This window comes from Scardinius erythrophthalmus (genome assembly GCF_964197995.2).
Source record: "Scardinius erythrophthalmus genome assembly, chromosome: 21".
In the NCBI taxonomy this organism is placed as follows: domain Eukaryota; kingdom Metazoa; phylum Chordata; class Actinopteri; order Cypriniformes; family Leuciscidae; genus Scardinius; species Scardinius erythrophthalmus.
This window is the reverse complement of record NC_138241.1, coordinates 23873555-23895187: the sequence shown is the minus strand read 5'-3', so window position 1 is coordinate 23895187 and position 21633 is coordinate 23873555. Positions and strand designations below refer to the sequence as shown.

General features: G+C 38.8%; 1 protein-coding gene across 2 annotated transcripts; it reads left to right on the top strand.

Moving 5' to 3' along the window:
* The first annotated feature begins 3140 nt into the window (after nt 1–3140).
* On the top strand, nt 3141–20026 carry sertad2b (SERTA domain containing 2b). 2 transcript variants are annotated; one of them, XM_081350408.1, is made up of 2 exons: nt 3141–3337; nt 15700–20026. In XM_081350408.1, exon 2 carries the CDS (start codon nt 15707–15709, stop codon nt 16838–16840), a length of 1134 nt encoding a protein of 377 aa, XP_081206534.1. In that variant the 5' UTR covers nt 3141–3337; nt 15700–15706; the 3' UTR covers nt 16841–20026. The 2 variants fall into 2 exon arrangements, with proteins under 2 accessions (XP_081206534.1, XP_081206533.1); XM_081350407.1 differs by having other exon boundaries at nt 3162–3337; nt 15703–20026.
* The last annotated feature ends 1607 nt before the right edge of the window (nt 20027–21633 follow it).

Sequence of the window (21633 nt, the reverse complement as noted above, 5' to 3'; positions counted from 1 at the left end):
GCCATGTTCAGTGCTCCTGCTGAAGGGGCAGTTGTTGGGAGGTTCCCACAACAAATGATCATACACTGTCACAATATATAAGACGGGCTTCGTAAAGAAAGGCAGGAGAGATTCGGATGAATAGAAAGAGAGCGAGGGAGAGAAAGGGAGGGCAGAAAGAGAGAGACAGGGAGACAGAGAAACCGAGGGGGAGAGAGAGAAATGGGACGGGCTGCGTTTCCTTGCTTGTAGTGTGGGGGAACAAAGGGGATGTTGTAGATGCCGCCCAGCGGCCAGCACTTCTCCGTCCACCTCGACTGCTCACTGAGCCATTTCCTGTTTTTGACCTGAAATCTTTATTTAGAACCACCCTTCTGCTCAGCTCTCCTCCTCATTTATAACAACTCAGAGATAGGCACAGGAACATGGATTCACACCACTGCTTTTTTTCTCACGTCTACTCCAGTGATGTTTTTTGTGATATTTGAGGGCCGTATAGCTATAGTGTAAGATCGATGTGTACATGGCTTTAGATGTTTAAAGAGGACCTACGTACGTATATGCACTTAATATTGCCATAATGTATGTTATATTGCTGTTTGAGCATGAAAAAGGTCTGCAAATATGCAACGCACAAAGTACACTCTAAAGAGATTTATTCACTAGGCTATATCAGTAAGCCCTGTTTCTGAACTCCCTGAAACGCCTCATTTGTAGTCTTCAGTTTTCTTCCGGGAATGGACGTCATTATATTCCTCATTTAAATAATTCCCGCCCAAGGCATACGCAAAATAGGGACGAGGCCTGAGTTGCTTTAGTAGTGTGCTGCTGAAATTGCGGCTAGGGTAAGGGCTGTGACATTACCAAAACATGCTCGAAACGGTTGACCAATCACAACACACTGGTCTAGCCGACCAATCAGAGCACAATGCATATTTTCGGAAGGAGTGGCTTCATAGAGGCAGGAACTAAACAGAGCAGACTGGAAGAGAGGTGCTGCAATAATATAAAATATGTGAAATATAATGTGTTTTTTGAACATTGAAGCGTGAAAACCTACTTTAGAAAACGACAAAAACAAAGTCAAGTCTTTGTAAAAGGGCATAATAGCTCCTCTTTAATAAAGTTAGTATCTTTTGTGCTTTCTTTTACATTCGAACAGGAAACATCCTAAACTGGCTGCGAGACTTAAAATAGGTGAGTGTTGTGCCCATCATAATGCCTCATTGCCAAATGCACTGGCAATGGTACATGAATGGTTTACACCGTATGGATACGTGCCCTGTGTTATTGCAGTGGTGGCAATAAATCACACTGCATTGCTGAACTGTGCAAACGATGTTGGTTCCCTCAGAGAATTTATTTATGTATTTTGGATTGCGTATTTATTTTGGAAATAATACTTAATTGCCGCATAAATATAGTGGATCACGTCTAAAAATAAGAGCAGACAGTGAAGCATTTTATTCTTGGATGATGCATTGCTTAAAACAAGTGTGCCACTTTTATGATCTCAAATGTCATCTTCCAGTTTAAAATTATGTACTTATAACTGGCAAAGCAATCACTTAGGCAGTTTTAAACATTTACAGAATATTTGACTTGTTTTGCATCAGATATTTTACTCTCTTTGATGTTGTAACTCTCCTGGTAGAATAGACATTGAGCTTATTGCGAACAAGGCATGATTGAAACAAATTTGTTCAATTGTTTGTCCTGTTTATTATAAATCTGAATCGTATTGTTTCATTTAACTGTCTGTGTTTGACTGTTAATATACAGCTAGTGTTCTAGTGTACAGGAATACAGTATGAATGAACCATGCAGTGCTTGTCCTTGCCATGTGGTGGCAGTTTGATAGCTTGAGACCCTGTAAGAGCATCATCAGTAAGGTCTTATATACAGCTGTTGTCAACTGGAGTCAAGCACACACATTGCTCTCCTCACAAAGAAACCATTTTTCATTACATGAAATCTACTGAAGAACATTTTGTTTTATCAGCCTTAACCATTTGCATGACAGTACACTTTGGTATCTCATGACTTAATAGTATTAAAGCATTTATATTGATAATTATATATAAAAAAGTGTGAACATTTCTTGTGAAAAAAGCATAATTTGAACTTCACAACATGGTGGGAAGACAAGTAAATAATCTCATTTCATGTTCTCCATTTTAATACAAACTGTCGTGTTGACTGCATTCCTCTTGCTCAACCTTCAACCCTGTTACCAAAGTAAAAATGATCAAACAAATAATTTCCTTTGCAGCTTGTGATGATAGGCTACAGCTTTAAGGGATAGTTCGCCCAAAAATTCAAATTCTGTCATCATTTAGTCACCCTCAAGTTGTTCCAAACCTGTATGAATTTCTTTCATACACAAACACAAAAGAAGATATTTTGAAGAATATGGGTACCAGTTGATGGGACTTCCAAATTATTTTAAGTGGGGACGGGGTTCATTAACTGTTTGCCGTATTCTTCAAAATCTCTTATTTTGTGTTCAGCAGAAGAAAGAAATTGATACAGGTTTGTAACAACTTGAGGGTGAGTAAATGATGACAGAATTTGAATTTTTGGGTAAACTATCACACCCTATTAACCGTTCTCTCTATATATATCTTTTATTTATTTCATATTTAGGCTATTTGAAGAAAATTGCTACAAATTTGAGCAAAACATTTTAGTTTGAGTAAAAAAAAAAAATCGCAAAGCCCATAGAAAATAAAATAAAACCACTCATATAGTTTGACCTCCTGAAGTTTTTAATTAGCATTTTCTGCAGACTAAGCACCTTTCGCTGACCAGAACCTACATCATTTTTTAAGAGCTTCAAGTCCTGCTAGGTTCAGAAGAAAAAGCACATGTAGACTATAAGAACTTGTCTTATTTATGCTGCCTATGTGCTATGAGAGACAAAGGCTGTGTCTCGAAACCTACTGAGCTGCCTGCCTCGTCTAACGGATTCGGCGTCAGTTCAACTCACGCACGCTCTCTCAATGCGTCCGTGACGCCATCTAGGCAGGCAGCACGCTAGGGTTTGAGACACAGCCCGAGAGTTAGTGGGTGGACGCGTGGAGGGAGTGCTTGCGTGTGTAGGGGTTGGACTTTTCCGAGGCCAGGCTCTGTGTAGTCGAGCACAAGTCTCACTCGACGTCATTCGCTTTTGGAGGCGATTGTCGGTCATAGTGACTGACTCGGGGCTCGCTTACAGTCTCCCGTCCTTTTCTCTCTCCACAAACTCACTGCCGACCTTCCCTATCAGCTGCGAGAGTTTTATCGGTACCGACTGTCAACAATAAAACAAAGATCCATCCCGATGCTTCAATTTATTCCTCCACTTGAAGTAGACGAGGTAAGCGTGCATCTTATTCATAAATAACTGAGATCATGTAAGTGGCTTGGAAACGCTGCGGCGTCACTGATGTTGCTCATAGCAGAGGCAACAGTCATACATGTATTCTTGCATTGTTGTCTGGCGGTCGGTGCGATCTTCGGAAAGTTCAGAGGCATGTCGCAACCCAAGGCAGAACCGCTCTGTAACGTTAGCCGAACCGAGTCGTCAGTTAAATCCCATTAAACATCTTGATGTTCCTACATGTTTATGCTTACGCTCTGTTTTACTGATATTAAAGATACAGATCCAATTGGCTGAAGAGTTTAGCATGGGACAGAGGTCCAGAACCACCAGACAGAGACTTTACACTGAAATCGTTTGAATATTTATTTTATTTTATTTTTAAACATAAAACATAATGTTGGACCTTAGTAACTGTAACGTTAACTGGAAACTAAAGTTTATTTATTTTTTTGTAGGTAAAAATCAAAGTGGCAGCCTGTTCATTACACTTTTCAACCACTTTGAATTTAACTGCTGATGAAGATGAAGGCTAACTGAAATTATTGTGAAGATATTAACATAATATTATGATGATTTTGGCAAGTCTCATTTGTGTAGGCTATAAAGATGCATGTTCATTTCACTGTTGAATTAGACATGGCTTGTAAATGGGCTCTTTGGTTTAGATTAGATGGTAAATTGGCATTGAATAGCTTTGACACAGTAGATGATTTTTATTTGATTGAAGATGTATTTGGTCGTCATGGAACAAATTCACATGCTGGAAAATGGCAGTATGGGGATTGAAGGACAGTGTCTTGTCTCAGTGTGTAAGCAAAGTTGTTCGTCTTTGTTTTTGAAAATTTGCTTTAAACCACACTGTGTAAAAAAAAAACTGCTGGGTTAAACTTAAGTTTAATTTTTAAAGTAAAATCTTAAGTCTCAACCTGCAGTGATAAGTTCATCACAATGTAGTGAAAAATACTACATTGTTTTCATAACTTAAACTGATTATTCTTTATCTTTATTGTTAAGACCTCTTTGAAACTGTGGCGACTCAGAGAAGCAGTTATTTTGCAGTTGCTATCCTTGTCAGACACACTGGCATTCAAAGTCCGAATAACTCACATGCAAGCACACACACACGCACACACTCAGTAAATTCAGAGGATCAAGGTCCAGTTGGATTTTCTAGTGTATGCACGGTTCACATTAAGCAGAGTAGATTACAACCCCTGCTTTCGTCAGTCTGCTCATCATATTGCTGTCTTATTTCCTTGAAACAAAAAAAACCTGACTCTGTGACATTTACATGTTGTACTCTCCGTGTCATCTTGAAATGTGAACTTCCTTCCTGCAACACAGTCACAGAAGTAAAACGAGGTTTTGTCCCTCAATTAATCGTAAATGTCACATTCAAGGTCCATAGAATTCACCTTTTTTACTTTTATAGTGTTGTGCGAGTGGACAAAATTATTCTGTACCATTATATATTGATGGGCCACTCATGTTTTTCCTATAAGGTTTACGCTGTAAAATTAGACTTAGTCTTGCGAATTGGATATTGTTCCAGAGATGATATTTGTATTTTAAAGATAAGTTTCAGTTACACTATATTGCTATTTCAGTTGCAAATAAAATAGCTTGTCTCACAATCTAGTCTCTTAAAATGAGATATGACTCTGCTTAGTCAAAAGAGAAGGACTAGTGAAAAGAAGAAAGACAAATTATTACTGTTTATTAGTTTCATTTCATGTCACCTGCTGCTGCTTGAGTTTTATTTTCGTTTAAATGGTGTGCGTGTGCACGTATCTTACACCTTCACATAGTGCTGTAAGACTTCTGCCCCTCTGGTCAAACCGGTTTGAATTGCGTTCCTCTCTATGCTACTGTTTAGCTGTTTTTTTTAACAGGAGTCTGACATTTAGGAGAAGTTTAAAGGAAGCTTTTATCTTTCCTCCTGTATATTGCACACTTTTTTTTTGTTTAGTACATATCACAACACAGGTTAGGTAGGTTACTCCAAAAACTGTGTTTTTTTTAGGGAATAATTTTAGTGCCAAACTACTGAGTATTTCATAAATCCTTCTGTAATGTATCTCCAATTTAATGTAAAAAGTATGTAAATGAGTGCATGATACAGTGCTTTGCAACAGTCAGTGCCTGTGGAAATCAGTAATGTGGGTTGTCTTGTTACTCTTGATGACGTAAAGAAGCTTCTCAGAGTGTGTGCCGCCTCTTTGCTGCTCACAGACCCACAGCTCTGCCTGCTCTAAGTGTGTCACCCTCTCCATACTTCATTTATGAGTTTCGTAAAGTTGCTCTTTTATGCTGATTGATAGATCAATATCTATTAGCCTACTTGTTGGGTGATAGTTGGCCATTATGAGATCATTTGCATTGGCTAGTGACTGTTTGTTTAAATTCAGCCTTTTTCGTTTATGATTATATACACAATGAAGATAGAGGGGAATGCGTTCAATTGATCAAAAGTGACAGCAGAGACATTTATGATGTTACAAAAGATTTCTGTTTCAAATAAATGTCGCTCTTTTGAACTTTCTATTCATTAAAGAATCCTGAAAAAAAATGTATCACCGTTTCCACAAAAATATTAAGCAGCAAAAACTGTTTTGAACATTGATAATAATAAGAAATGTTTATTGAGCAGCAAATCAGCATATTATAATGATTTGTGAAGGATCACGTGACACTAAAGACTGGAGAAATGGCTGCTAAAATAATTCTGCTTTGCCATCACAGGAATAAATTCTGTTTTAAAATAGATTAAAATAGAAAACAGTTGTTTTAAATTTTAATAATATTTTTACAATATTGTACATTTTTACTGTATTTTTGATACTGTATTAAAATAAACGATTCTTTTTGATCAGTTCTTTCAAAAACATTTAAAGATATATATATATATATATATATATACTGTATATAATGTATCAGTATTATATCAGTCATAGTAACTGTCTTTACATAGCGTTACTAGTTATGACTCACAATGGCCCAAAAATGCTGTGACATCTTACAGACATCTTATCTGCTAATTTGAAGAGCATCAGTTGCAGAATGAGTATTCATCTTCACTCTTGAAACTCTGAAAAGTGAAGAAATGATATGCTCACACAGCTTATTTGTCTGTTTATTGATGTATATTGTATTAAAAAGCAGTACAGCAACAGATACATAGCCTATCTGTCCACTTGTTTGACTGTCTTTAGTATTGTAAGCCTTTGCTGTGCAGTAAAGATCGTGAAGCAGGCACGAGTGAGGTACAGTACAGATCCAGCATGCGACAGTTTTACAGACATGTTATTTTGTAAGTTTTTAAGATGTCAGACGGTTGTCTGACCCCTGCAGCTTTCGCTCGGTGCTGTGTGAGAATGTGGCGTCTGGGCCTTCTCCATCTGTCTGTCTCAATCGCTCTATGTTTACTGTCTCACACATCCCTCTCTCTCCTTTCTCTCACTGCCTTCTCTCTGTCTATCTTGCCTTCCTCCCCCATTTTTTCTTAGTCTTTCTCACTTATTTGCTTGTTTGTTCAATGTCATTGGATCTTGTTTAGGAGTTTAAATTACACTCCATCTTTGCACTGCAACAAATTACACTAAGTACAGATCCCAGGATGGTGTGGAGAGGATGGTGAAATATGTACCTGAAATGTTTCTGTAGAATTGAGTGTTTCTCTGTCTCTCCCCTCTCTTATCATCTGTCATTAAAGCAAAATTAGTTTTGTGCCTGTTAGTTAATGTTAACTTTGAGGCTAATCTATATGTTATCTCCTAATTGTTAAAAAAAAATCACTTTTATTTCAATTTTACTGTCTTTCTATTCTAGGAAAATTTACTAAAAGTATTGATGATTCATCCTGAACACATTTTTTTTTTACATCTAATGAGATCTCTTGAATATGAATGCCCCTCCCCTTAATTAAGTGCAACTGACTAACAATTGCATATGATAGTTAACGGCTGTGCTAACATATATACATTTTCTCCATAGATGATTACATTTTTAATGATAACTTATAAACCTTCAAAGACTGACCTACTGCGAGCTATACAGTAGGTTGTTAATCGATGGTATATGCTTTTGTTGAAGCGATCGGTTCATTATTTCAAGTCTTTTTTAAATAATTGTTCAACAGAGGAATTCTTGTTGAAAACCACATGATTCTGCAAAAAAAGAGGATGGAAACAAGCAAATCATGCCAAAACAACTTTTTAGTGCCCGCCCACCCCCATGATGCACTGCGAATGACATAATCGAGTCAGTGTCTCTTAATTCTTAAATATGTGTATGCATGTTTTCCAGTAAATGTAAAATATGTTGTTTGCTTCTATATGTATAATCAACATATTTAAAACAATTCACTTTTAAATCATTTTTCATTCAGTTGTCATTCATTAGTTTAATTTTTTACTTTTGTCTTTTTATATCATTTTCAAATACTTTTTTTGCTTTAGTCAATGTTTGTTGTGATCCACCTCGTAGCTGGTTGGTTTGGTTCATGACTTTTGACTCTTAAATTCCTGTGGGAAAAAATAGCATCATCCAGTAGCATCATCCAGATCACTCTTTCACGCTTCATGACTGGTGTTGTCCTTTATGTGTGTGCAAATTATTAACGTCTGTATATGTTCTTTTCATCTGATGCACTCATTTGCCATTAGTGAATCTCAGTATTTCTCAGCATGCATTCGACTTTGTCTATGTTTGTGCATTTATATCTGCAGGTGTTTGAGAGCTAGAGACAGCGTGAGTGTGTGTTTGTGGGAATCAGTACCCTCCGGATCTGAAATAGCACTCTGTGGAGGTGAAGGGGGAGGGGAGCTCTGAAGCACAGGCATGGAAACGTGCAGATCCTGTTACAGGATCATAATATCACTGAAAACTCTGTGCTCTGTGCTCCATCCTTTCCGCTGCACTTGTTCGCCTGCTCACACCATCCTTTCTGCCGCATTCTCTCACTCTGCCTCCACCAGTACACCCAGTGCCGAAGCTCCGGCGTCACACCCGGTCCCTCATGTGCCGTATGTGCTATGTGTAGGACTGGAACAGAACGTACAGCCTGCCTAGCAGCCCTGACATATTTCCAAGCTCTGCTCTGACAGCTCAATCAGAGCTCTCCTCCGGAAAGGCCTATGCCTTAATTTTTACACTAATTCCACCGTTTTCTGTTGCTGTGTTTCAGAAACGCACTTACTGGTACTGTGCACTTGCCGCGAAACTCCACCCACACGCTGTTCTGATTGGCTGTGGGTTTTGATTGATTTTGACGCATCTCGCAGTCGCGTCGCGTGGACAGACAATTTATTTGTCGCTGGAATCTTATCGCATCGCGTCTGGTTAGGACACGTGTTAGGGAGTAAAGGGACAGGTTGTCTGTTTATGAATGTCTCTTTGCGTGAGGGAACACGGTGTGCTCCCCCTGCGCTTCTTACTGCGGAGAACTCAATATTCTCCTTTTTCCTCATTCTTTTTGGCTCCTCAAGTTGTCTTCCTGTGGTTAGTATATCCAGGTCAGGAGCCAAAGTACAGGTTGCCCAGTTAATCTGGTAAAGGACACTGACCATCACATGAAGTAAAAGAACCAAGAGAACCGAGAAGCAACAGTAGTGGTGAAGGTCTTCTCACTTATATTGTCTATCTCTTTGGTTGTGTCTCATTATACTTCTTAGTTCCCTGCGATGTGAATCACTATATACTGAACACAAAATTGGGCTCTAGCAAGGGCCTTTTAGCCTCTAAACATCGAGACACTGATGTTTCCATTGTCAGACTGACATTTTTTATATAAAAAAAGTACATAATGGCATATATATATATATATATGATTGTTTATACTGTAATAAATGTTAGCACCTCAGTACAAGAAAAATTATAAATGAACATAAAATTCAATTCAGTTAATTTATTTGTATAGCGCTTTTCACAATACATATTGTTTCAAGGCAGTTTTACTGAAAACAATCTTTTCAATCTTTTTAATTCCTGAATAATACTTCAAAGAAGCTTGATTTATTTATTTTTTCATGCACGTTAGCGATAAAAGATTTTTTTATAAATTACAAACCAACTCTCTTTTAAAGACAGAAAATAAGCTTTTGTTTTTGTATATTGGTACTTTTGCTTGTGAATATAGTGAGCAGCCAATCGGTACTGGCTTTTACAACGAATTCTGGAAATTTCTAGGGAGCGAATGTTTCAGTGCACTGAAGTGATTTTGACAATGGAACAGAACAGGCCTAGAAACTCCCTAGCCAGTGTACTTCTGAACTAGGGAGCAGAATGATACACACTTTGACTTTTCACACTGAAGATGAAAGTAAAAGGATGGATGAAGCAGAAGCAGACAGAGGCAAAACCAGAAGGAATGCGTTGGGTGGGGCGGCAGTGGCATTTGAGCTTTGCAGACAGTCGTATCCACTCCTCAGCGTGAGTCACAAGGACGCGTTCAGCTGCCGTGGCATTCCTCTGTGTGGATTACTGTGGGAAACTTTATTTGCTTGAGACTTTCTTGAAAGCTTCAGACAATGGCATACAGTTCTGGGGCCAGTCTGGGTAAGTTTATATCCAAAGTGAATGACTAAATACTTCTGTGGTACTGATTTTTGACCATTTTGACTGTCATGTTTGTGTCTGCCTCTCCGAATCACTCCTAGATCTAAACATAAATTTGTAGTGACTTTTTAGCTGCATAGTGTAAGATGCTATTTTTATCACTTGAGTCATTCTTATACCCTTTATCTTTTACTCATCCACCAAAAAACCTCTCAAAAATAGCCTGAAATTGTTTTTCCTACTGCAAAAATAGTCTTTCAGTCTGAACGATCGTTATAGACGTCACGTTACAATTTTATTTTTAATAGCTGATCCTTTACTGTAGCAGAGGAGGTGTTTAGAAGTTTAACTAAATGACTAATTTGTGTTCGTATCTGTCACTATTTTATTTATTTCTTTTTTGGGGTTATTCTTCCCCATTTCAGACTTATTTTATCTCATGGCTTACTGTTTTAAATATCTCTCTAAAGATCTTTTAAATTGAAAAATTCCCCCTAAATGTTACTGAACCAAATTGCATATGACTGTACATCTTGGTTACTTGTTCATAAACCCTACATCTCATGAATTATTTGCGTGCTCTGCATGTAAACAGCATGCTCTGGAATGTACATCCATCAGACGTAACCCGTTTTCTCTCCAGCTAGTCGTATACTGTTTTAGATTCATCTCCTCAGAAGCAGGGAAGTCAAGGAAGAGAAACATTTCTTTCTTTAACTTTACTCAGCCCCTCTTCTCCCCCTAACTCTCTCTCTCTTTCTCTCACTCTCTTTGTCAAGTCTTTGGGTGGATTCCCAGCTGACTGTGTTTGTCATGGTAACAGGCAGCAAGGCAACAGGCCCAGCCACTTGCACTTCCTGAGTGAGTGGAGCTGCCTGACAGATCTGCGCCTGCGCAGTGTGTGTGTGTGTGTGTGTGTGTGTGTGTGTGTGTGTGTGTGTGTGTGTGTGTGTGTGTGTGTGTGTGTGTGTGTGTGTGTGTGTGTGTGTGTGTGTGTGTGTGTGTGTGTGTGTGTGTGTGTGTGTGTGTGTGTGTGTGTGTGTGTGTGTGTGTGTGTGTGTGTGTGTGTGTGTGTGTGTGTGTGTGTGTGTGTGTGTGTGTGTGTGTGTGTGTGTGTGTGTGTGTGAAGGCAGGGCTAGGGTGCGTGAGGCTGTCAGCCTGTATTAGGTTCAAGCCCACTGCAATGCTGCCTACTGCTACCGGGCTTCACTTTATGCTAATGAGGGGAGGCCTCAGGAACGGGCTTCCTTCTCTTTCTGTCTCTCTCACTCACTCACTCCTTGCTGCCATCTCTGTGCTTTCCTTGTGGGATAGAGAGAAGACTGATCTATTGTTTTAAATGACTCATGTTTTACTCGATAAATAACCCTCATTCTGACCTTAAAGTCGATTTGGCGCACTCTTTTTACTTAATACATGTTCGTGGTCTTTTTGTGAGTGATTCATTGGCACTTTTTACTCCAAAGGAAAAAATTATTGGTCTTAATAATCGTTTATGAAAATGTAATAACTTGCTTTGCTTCTGAAACTACTTTCTTTTTTTGCTGACATCACCAATTCCTCTTACTGCCCACAGTCAGGTTAGACCATATTTAATGGTTGTACTGTCTTTAGGTACAGACACACACAATAAGTTAATTGTAGTTTTAGGCAAATGTTTAAAATCCTTTGCACACATGAGGTGAAGACTTTAATCATATCAGTAGCTGTTTTATTTTAGACGGATTGCCTCATGTGGTTTGCTAACTTAGTCAAGTGCCATCCTTCTTTTTTTCCTTGAAGGAATTCCTATTTCAGTGGAACATACACTATGGGGTCAGTAAGAATTCTCTCTTTTTTTTTAATGAAAGAATTTTTTTTTTTTTTTTTTTTTGCATTTAATTGATCAAAAGTGATAACAGTAAATGCTGTTCTTTTGAACTTTCTATTATTCAAAGCACCAAATTATTCTATTATATTATATTATATTATATTATATTATATTATATTATATTATATTATATTATATTATATTATATTATATTATATTATATTATATTATATTATATTATATTATATTAGAATGATTTCTGAAAGATCATGAGACACTAGAGTAATAGCTGCTGAATATTCAGCTTTTCCATCACAGGAATAAATTACATTTTAAAATATATTAAAATACAAATCAGTTATTTTAAATTGCAATAATATTTCACAATATTACTACTTTTACTATATTTTTGACTAAATAAAAGCCTGGTGAGCATAGGAGTCTTTCTTTCAAACGTGAAATAAGTAAGGGATGATGTCACAAAATGGCAACAGCTTCGTTTGTATGAAATAGGAGAGAGCGAGTGCACGATACTGGATGGCATAATTAAATAACTACACAAAATATTGATTCGACTGAGTTTTAATGTTTTATTAGCTCACCAAATGCAAAACTTCCACAAAGAAAAACCGTTCCTAGCAGGCGTATAGCATTGCTGACTTCAGTAACCCGGATGAGCCTGCGTTATCTGTTTTAAGCGGTTGTTATCTGGGAATAACATACCGCTGGATGGCGCTATTAACCAATCAGAATCAAGTATTCCACAAGAGTCGTGTAATAATTAAAAATATTCTTGCCGACCCCAAACTTTTGAACGGTAGTGTATGTTGCAGTAAAGAAAGAATTAAAATGGGGTGGCAAATGCTATTTTAAACATACAGAGTCTCAAAGAATGAATGAAATCTATGAAAGGTGCAGTATGTAATATTGACAGCTAGTGGTTGAAATGGGTACTGCAATCCAAATTCAAAATATTGGAGAGGGTTGTTTCTCCTGCCTCCTCCTCCTCAGACTCCATGCTCAAGCTGGTTGCCAGATTGAGGGCACGCAACAGGAACGAGTGCAATTGACAATGCAGTCGACAAGCCTTACACTGTAAGTTAGGCTCTGTCCCAAATGGCACACTTCATATGCACTTTAGGTTTTGTGGGCTTACAATGGCTGCTGCGTCCACGTGTTAGTTAAGTCCATGAGACCGTAGGGTGTCCCATTTGTCAATTTAGGTTTCAGAAGGGCGCTTGCAAGCACCCCCTTTGCGGTCGATATGCGCCCTCGATGCACACTTTTGCCGACCCCGCACTGATGCGAGCTCCGCAGCAGACTTCTTCCCGACAGTCAAAGTGCCGTTACGTCACAAAAGTGCGGACTCGTAGGAAGACCGTAAGTGTTAGACCAAAGGTTGCCATTTGGGACAGGGCAACCTTAATTTATCCGCCTTTTTTATGCCTTGGACATAGAGCTTTTTAGATGGATGCCAAGGCTTTTAGGTTGGCTAAAATCTACCATCTCTGACCTAGTTTGTTTGCTGGCTTCCGTGGCTACAATACGCTGTGTTTTCTGCCAAATGGCTACCCAGTGTCGAAATACTATTGGGTAAATTAGCAGTGGGCGGGATCACACAGAGACCAAAACAAAAACAGACATTCCGACATGGAATGCACATTTCAAAGTAGAATATCTGGCTGTAGCATTGTTTTTCGGAGAAACAAGGATGTGGACTTAGCATGTTTTCTAAATCTCTGCAAACATTTGTGCTTTATACAGTCAAAAAATAATTATAACATGCAGCACAATTAATGTAGCTCAACTAGAAGAGCATGGTGCTCCAAATGTCAAGGTCACGGGTTCAGTTCCCAGGGAACACGCATACTGATCAAATGTACGGTATAATTTGAATACAGTGAAAATCGCTTTGGATAACAACGGCTACCAAATGAGTAAATTAAGTTTTAAATGACTTATTCTACACATGACAAAAACCTTTCATTAAAGGGTGTTTTTCTAAAAGAGCTCCCACACACATGTGAGTCACGTCAAGTTGTAAGCATGGTGAAACGTTCCAGTGTACAACGTTAAGTTGTTTGGACCATCTGTGTCTCCACACCCCCAACCCCCAGACCCTTTTTCCCCTAGTCTCTCCTTAAGCAGAGCAATGGTGAATCAGTGCACTGTAATATTACGGAGGCTCATGTGATCTGTTTTAAATCTCTCGTATCATGAACCTAGAGCTACTGCATCTGAGAACACTACTGCCTAAATTCAAAGCTCAGCGTAGGTCACACACTCGCTCCTTCTCTCTGTCCCCCTTTTCCACCAAACACTCAGCTGGATCTTGTCTTCCTGCAGCCAGCATGTATTTAAGCAGGGAGTGATCAGGGCTTTGCACTCGTCTGACACATTCTTACCGTGAGTACTTACTGAAAGTCTGACACACATTTGCAGCACGGCTCAGGAAGGAGTAGTCAGAACTGTATTCCTGTAAACGCTCCTTCGGTAGCAACTCATGGCTTACATTTATTTCTAGCACCACATCTTTCCCCTAAAAGTTAGAATTCTTGTGTTTAGTGGTTGTTGTTGCTAATGTCCTATTGGAGATGCTGTGATTGCTAAACACTGTGTGTACATCGGAGTATGTACCCCTTATCTGTTTGGCACAGTTGTAACGTGACGCATTATGGGCTTTCTGCGATGGATGCACAGAGACTGTACTGACTCTCACCTCTCTCAACTCTCTGCAACATCACCGAATGCTAATATGACAACAGCTTGCAAGCCAATGTCATAGCAACCAAGCTTCAAGCCACGAATCTGTTAATCAAAACAATTTCTTGTTTTTTTGTTATTCATCTATTGGCTATATTATTAAAAATATGTACATATTGTAGTTAAAAACACTACATTACCTTTATCGAAAGTGTTTTTTGATTATCTCTAAACAAAAAGTTGGTGTTTTTGTGAATTATCAAGATGTTGACCCAGGTTCAAGAGATATCCCATTCCTATTCCCTCTTACTCTGCTTGTACTTTCCTGTGCCTTTCCTCACTATGCTTTCAAAAAAAGAAAGAAAAGCCAAAAAAGTGCAGCTTCTGTGAACTAGCAGCACCCAACAGAATAGCAAAAATAATCAAACAGGTTTCCCAAACACTCCCCCTTCCTGCCATTGGTCAGACAAAAAGACAGCCTTGCCCCCGAACTCACACCATTGGTTAAGCCAGTGTTGCTATGTTAAACTGGTTGGAATTCTCAAACAAACACCAATGTTTTGATAGTTTCGCAGTGTTTATACTTTTATACCCTTCAAGTGCACCTGGTAAACTCATACCTCAAATTCAGGAGTTTGTTTTTACGCCATGTCACATATTCATGTAGGAAACATAACAGGGAAGTAGCCTGAAAAAAACTAAATAATTATATTGTGAACAGTAAACCCAAATAGCTACATCTGAATTCACAATGAGGATTTTTTTATCTCTTATTTTATAAATTGTATCAATGTTTTTGTTACTTAAAGCAAATGGTGAAAGTTTTGGATTTGACTTGCTTTTCTCTCACTGATCTCTATAAAAATATATATTGTCTATAATATATTATAGTAGATCAGTGTTTCAAATCAACACGCCCCTTCTAACATCACTACTTGAAAACTAGTAATGTATCATCCAGAATTCAGAGTTTCCCACTGGTAAATATGACAGCACAGCACCCCCAGCAGCCCTACTTCCCGTGCCTCTGCTCTACATGTTCAACTAGCATGGAGAAAGTATTTTAACATAGAATTATACACTTACACCTTTAACATCTCGGTTTCTTGAAATGTTTATGTTTGACCTTTTTGCCATTAGATATTTTTCTGTAGATCAAGAGATTTATATGGAACCAGTGTCGAGTCGTAAGAGAGGTAAACAGCAATGAGTCATGAACGTAATGAGTGGTTATGTGGCTAACACACTCTATCTCTCTCTCTCTCCCTCTCTCTCTCTTTACTCTTAGCAGATATATGTTGGGTAAAGGGGCAAAGCGGAAACTAGATGAGGATGAAGAGGGGCTGGAAGGCAAAGCGTTGGCGGCAGGGCCTGGACCGATGGCCGACGGGCTCTCAAAGGTCTCCTACACACTGCAGAGGCAGACCATCTTCAACATGTCTCTGATGAAGCTGTACAACCACCGGGCGCTCACCGAGCCCAGCTTGGAAAAGCGCGTGCTCATCAACAACATGCTGAGGCGCATCCAGGACGAGCTGAAACAGGAGGGCAACCTGCGGCCACTCTTCTTTCCTCCTTCCCCTCCACCCGACGACCCTGTGGACGAGGGTTTCCGTGAGGCACAGCCTGCCTTCGGCGTGTTGTCCATGGTGGCACCGCCACTGTCCCAGTCCCCAGCACTTTCCGCTCCAGTCCTTACATCGCCTTCGTCAGGGCTGTCAAACCAAGCACCTCTGGAGGCCTGTCTTACCCCAGCTTCGCTTTTAGAGGAGGACAGTGTCACGCTTTGCACATCGCCCTCTCCGCTTGCTCCTCCTCCTCCTCCTCCTCCTCCTCCTCCACCAACCTTGCCCAGACTCCCTTCACCTGTGACCAGAGACAGTTTTTCTTCTGCCCTGGATGAGATTGAGGAGCTCTGTCCTTCACCCTTACCTACAGCTACATCTGTGCCCGGTGCTACCTCCCTCTCGTCCCTTACATTGACCCTCCAAATGCCGCTGTTTCCCCCCAGCTTAAACTCTGGGGCCTCGGACTCCAAAGACTGCAGTAAGCCTTGCAGCCCAAAGCTTGGAGGGCTGGTCCCGCTGCCCGAGGAAAGCTCAGCGGCCCCCAACGCACCAGAGACTCTTCCTCCTAACAGCCTGGACATGAGCACCTCACCTTCCGCCTCGTCCTCGGGCTTTCTGACAGACCTTGCCCTGGACGACATTCTCTTTGCAGACATTGACACCTCCATGTACGACTTCGACCCCTGCACTTCATCCTCAGGTGCGGCTCCATCGAAACTGGCGCCCATGGTGACGGCGGACGAGCTCCTCAAGACTCTTTCGCCCTACAGCGGTTCCGCTCCTGCTGTCAGCTCAAACCAACCTTTCAAAATGGACCTCACTGAACTGGACCATATTATGGAGGTGCTTGTAGGATCATGACCAGGTTTGGAAGGGAACTGGGGAAGAAAATGCAAAACCAATCAAAGAGTTTTTAAATAGAAACTGAGAAAGAAACTAAAGAATCACTTTGTAAGTGTTTGGAGTTTTTTTTTTTTTTTTTTTTGTACAGTTTTGTGTTCGTTTTGTTTTTAAAGACAAAGGAAATTGTCCATTTTAATGGTGATGTTTCCCAGTACTACTTCTCAACACTGTGCATGCACTGTGCTTGCCTGTCCCAAAAATGAACATGAAGAAATTTTATGGAACACACTTTGGCCTCTGGCAGATCCGAGTGCCTTCATTTATGACCACTTGGTAAATTACTGTTTGTTTGTCTCGTCTCATTTTTCTCATAATTTCTAATCGAACAAGATGGATTATCAGAGAAGTAGCATCTTTCTTTCCCCTTCTCAGCATACAGGTGCAAGAATGTGCAACGGCAGCCCTATTTTCATATTTTTCTTTCATTTTCACAAAGCACAAAGATTTTAAAAGAGGAACTTGGTCATTTTGTTTGTATGTTTTTCTATCCAGAGCTGTTTTATTGCTTTTTAGTAATATTCAAAATAGTCTGTTAATATGTGGTCATATTTTCATATATTTTTTTGGGTCTGTTTCCATTTTAATGTTCATTAAGGGATAGTTCACCATGTACTCACCCTCATGTCCTTTCAAACGTGTATGAGATTTTTTCTTCTGTGGAACATATTTAAAAAAATATTTGTTGTCCTTATAATGAATATCGATGGGATCCAATGTTGATTTGCACCCCACTGACTTTTCTTTAAAATATCTTTTTATGTTTCACAGAATAAACAAAGTAGTGCACGTTTGAAGTGAAGTGAAGTTGAGTAAATGATGATAAGATTTTCATTTTAAGTGAACTACCCCTTTAAACCTCCTTCAGTGAAACATATGCATTTATGAAATGTACTCATTTATGGAACATGCTTTACCGGGTATTATTTATTCATGGATGTGTGTAGTGGTCAGATATTTACAGTCAACCAACCAAATTTCTTGTGATCTGCCATAACGGCTCAGATTCCATGTGTTTACGTCTCAGCTGGCAATGTATTGTTTTACAGATACATTTCTTTGATTAGCCAACGCTAAACGCTAAACCCCTTTATGCTACAAATAATGGATGCAATCAATGCCTTCTGATCAGTAATAAGCAAACTGTCAACTTCTCTCAGGCATTTCCTTTTTATCTGAGTCAAGGCATTGCCGTAACTTCCCTATTTTGGCCTTTGGTTTGGCTTTATATCATCACTCAGACTCAGTGGCTGGTTCAGTTTTAATGCTACACTAATGCACAGCAAGAGGGTCAATGCATGTCTCTTCGTGCAAAATGGGGAAAAAACTGTACCGCACATGTAAGTTTATGGTTGCTATTCAGTTCATTTTCAACTATTTCCATCTTCATAATCTTTTTGCCAAACATTTCCTTCATATACATCTCTCACCAGTACAACGGTACATTTCTGTTAACATACTAATGCATGCAGGATTATAGCTCATAATTGTACAGATGTCAGATGATTTGTGTATGGTTTGGTCTTATTTTATCTTATTTATACCATTGTTTGTTTGATTTATTTTTTTTTTTTTTTTTTTTTTTTTTTAATGGTATCTGTTCATGTTCCAGTCAGACTCTCTCTCTCTCTCTGTTGCCCTGCTGGGTTTTAGTGTTGTTTGGCCAGTAGGAATGGTCACATTACATTTAAGTGGAGTTTATTTGGGGGAGTTTAAGTATGCACAAGTTTGGCGGGAGAGTATTATGCATGTATGTGCAAAAGACAGCACAGTATATTTGCTAAAAACACTTGCTTTAAATCGCTGAAATCAGATTGGTTGGAAGGATTATTTTATGTGCATCTGACATAAAAGGAAAGGGACCATTTATCATATCGCCTGTATAAGTTTCACATTGCTGTTTGTCGCACTAAACAAGCTATCATTAATAATGATAGATTTACATACCGACAAAAACTGTGCATTATATGCCTTCCTGGAAAGTGCAATGTCAGTGAGGGAAGAAAACTTGTCAAATGTGTATTTTTAATAAGTATATTATTCAACAAATAAGTGTGACCATTAATAATCTGAGATTTGAACTTCCTGTCACAGAGACCTAAGCTAGAGGTGACGATTTGGATTTCTTACCCAGAGTTCAAGAGAGAGATTGTCTGAGAATTAAAAAGCATGAGTGAATGAGAGCAGAGCGGACAAAACTATGGAATCAAAACTGATTACAATTTCTTATAGGATTTTTAGATTTGGAGTGTTTGTTTTAAGTTATTTATTTTTTTGTTTCCTGTGTAAATATATTTATTTTTTATTTTATGCTAACATCCAGATTGTAATTTGTACAGAATATGAGATAGGAATGTATTATGCTTATGGGAATGTATCACTGCTTATTAATTGGGGTGGAAGCCATTTTTTTTTTTTCATCTTGTTTTAATAATGCATTATTTTTGTCTGTTTAGTTTCTTGTATTATAATTTGGTGTGGTGTTTGTGCTAGTCATCTAGTCAAACACTCCCTGTCGCTATTTAATTATAAGTATTTAATGTTTTATGTATTTCAGATTGCGTGCAAGGGAAAGGTTTGTGAAGCAATACTTTATTCTCTACAAACTTCAGACTTTCAATCTTCCAAAGCCTATATCTGGGAAAATCTTTTAGATAACCCTCAATGCCAAATGTAAAGAAGAAAGGCAGCATGATTTCTGATGGTATTGGTTGTTGTTTTTTAACGGTATCTCACTGTCCCATGGTTCAGGCCATACATTCGGGGAAGTTTAAAGTGGTTTCAGGATAGTGACCACTGGGATTATTCGTGTGTGTGTGTGTGTGTGTGTGTGTGTGTGTGTGTGTGTGTGTGTGTGTGTGTGTGAGAGAGAGAGAGAGAGAGAGAGAGAGAGAAATAGAGAGACAAAATGTGGTGGAGGGTCTAAACCCTTTTTCTGCTCGTTAAGAAAGGCTGTATCTTCAGGCCTTTGAGCTGTGCCTTTTTCTATGCAATATTACAGACACATTCATTTTGAGAAAAATAACCCATCAACTGATGATCACTGTATTTGCATCAAGGTGTGGACTGTAGAATATATATGAAATATGGACATGTGTCTATGAATTTGAAACAGTCTTACTTTTCTAGTTTTATATCATACAATAAACGGATAAAAATGACATTCTGTGTTTGTTTTCTTCATTTTCCTTTAAAATCAAGCATGTTACTGTTTAAAGGTTGTAGTGAGTACATAGACAATTGAATAGGTTAAGGTATATCATTTCTGAGTCACTTTGCTTTACGAAACGGCGGACATTTTTCTGCATCAACAGTTGCCTCCATTTTGCACCTATGACTCATGGCCTGGTAGCAGGAATCTATTTCCAGTATTGGGGCCACACAGCTGTGTAGCAAAGACAGTTTTAGCACGTGGCAGTGTCTGTGTGAACTGTAGGGGGATGGCCAGCTCAAAACATAGATGAACTGATCTTAGGCCAGCGAGAATGTTTCCCCCCTGTGGATCATGTAGCTTTTTATGAGAGTGGTGAGTCTGTGTGTAATCTGTATCACTCAAGCTGACCATCTCACCTTTGTTTTTCTTTATCTAAAACAAGTCTTTTAGTTACGCTGTTCAGGATGCTCTGGAAACGGCCATAATCCTGCACTGTCAGTCAGGGCTTGTTTTCGCTTTACATCCCTCTATAGTCAAGCTTAACACGTTTCGTGTTTCACGTGCAGATAGCGGGTGAAATATTTGCCTTCTCATACTGTATTGTTCCAGTAAGCGCTATGGGGCCTGTGTCGTAAAGCTGACTAATTTGCTGTGGTTAGTATCTGTCCTTTCCCTTCAATGTTCTTTGTTGGCCCACTTTCATCCACGGGAAGAAATGGGTCAAACCAATGGAAACGAATGTATGTTTCCTTACTGCAACTCAATGCAATGAATCACTAGAAAGGAGCTGCAGTGTTTGCAGTTTCGTTAACTTCAGTCATGTAAAGATATATCTGAATACCTTAGGCACTCAAACTTACTAACAGATAGTGCCTTAATGTTTTTTTATGCTAATTTTTTTTATTTTTTTTTATTTTTAGAAGACATTTTTAATTCACTTTGCACTTTTTGCACTTTACAATCCAGAAAAAAAAATGTTTTGATAGATTTCTTAGTCTTTACTGAATTAAGTGTGCGGCCAGCTACCTCGTTTTCTATATCTCTTTGGCTCCACGCACCTGAAGAAAAATGTTGTTTTTTTTTTTTTTTTTTTGTCTTTGTCAATTTAGAGCGCAACAATTTCTTATAGTTTAGAAGACATTCTAAAAAATGAATACTAAAGTTTTAAGTCAACATGAAATAACGTTCCTCTGAAACAACTTTTTGGATGACATCATGAATTTCTCTACCCTTTTAACCTCTGACTTCTAACTGCCTCAATTCTTTAAACACTCACTTTTCAGGATCCAATCAATGATAATAAAAAAAAGTCCCATCCTGCATTTTTCCACTTCAAATACCCTGTTTCTCTCACAAATATACATCAAATTGAAATACAGTTTGTGAAGTTTTATGTTAACGATACTCGTATTAGTATTTTTTTATATTTTATTTTGAAGAGGGGAGTCTTCAAGCCTCTTATAGTCACAAGCCAAGAATAGTCACTTGGGGGGAAAAAACACCAGGGTGATTTTTTAACTCTTTTTCGTGACAGTTGACACCTGTCCGAAAGGCCGTCAGGGTCAAAATAATCCAAATTATTTTACTGTGAGCTTTAATT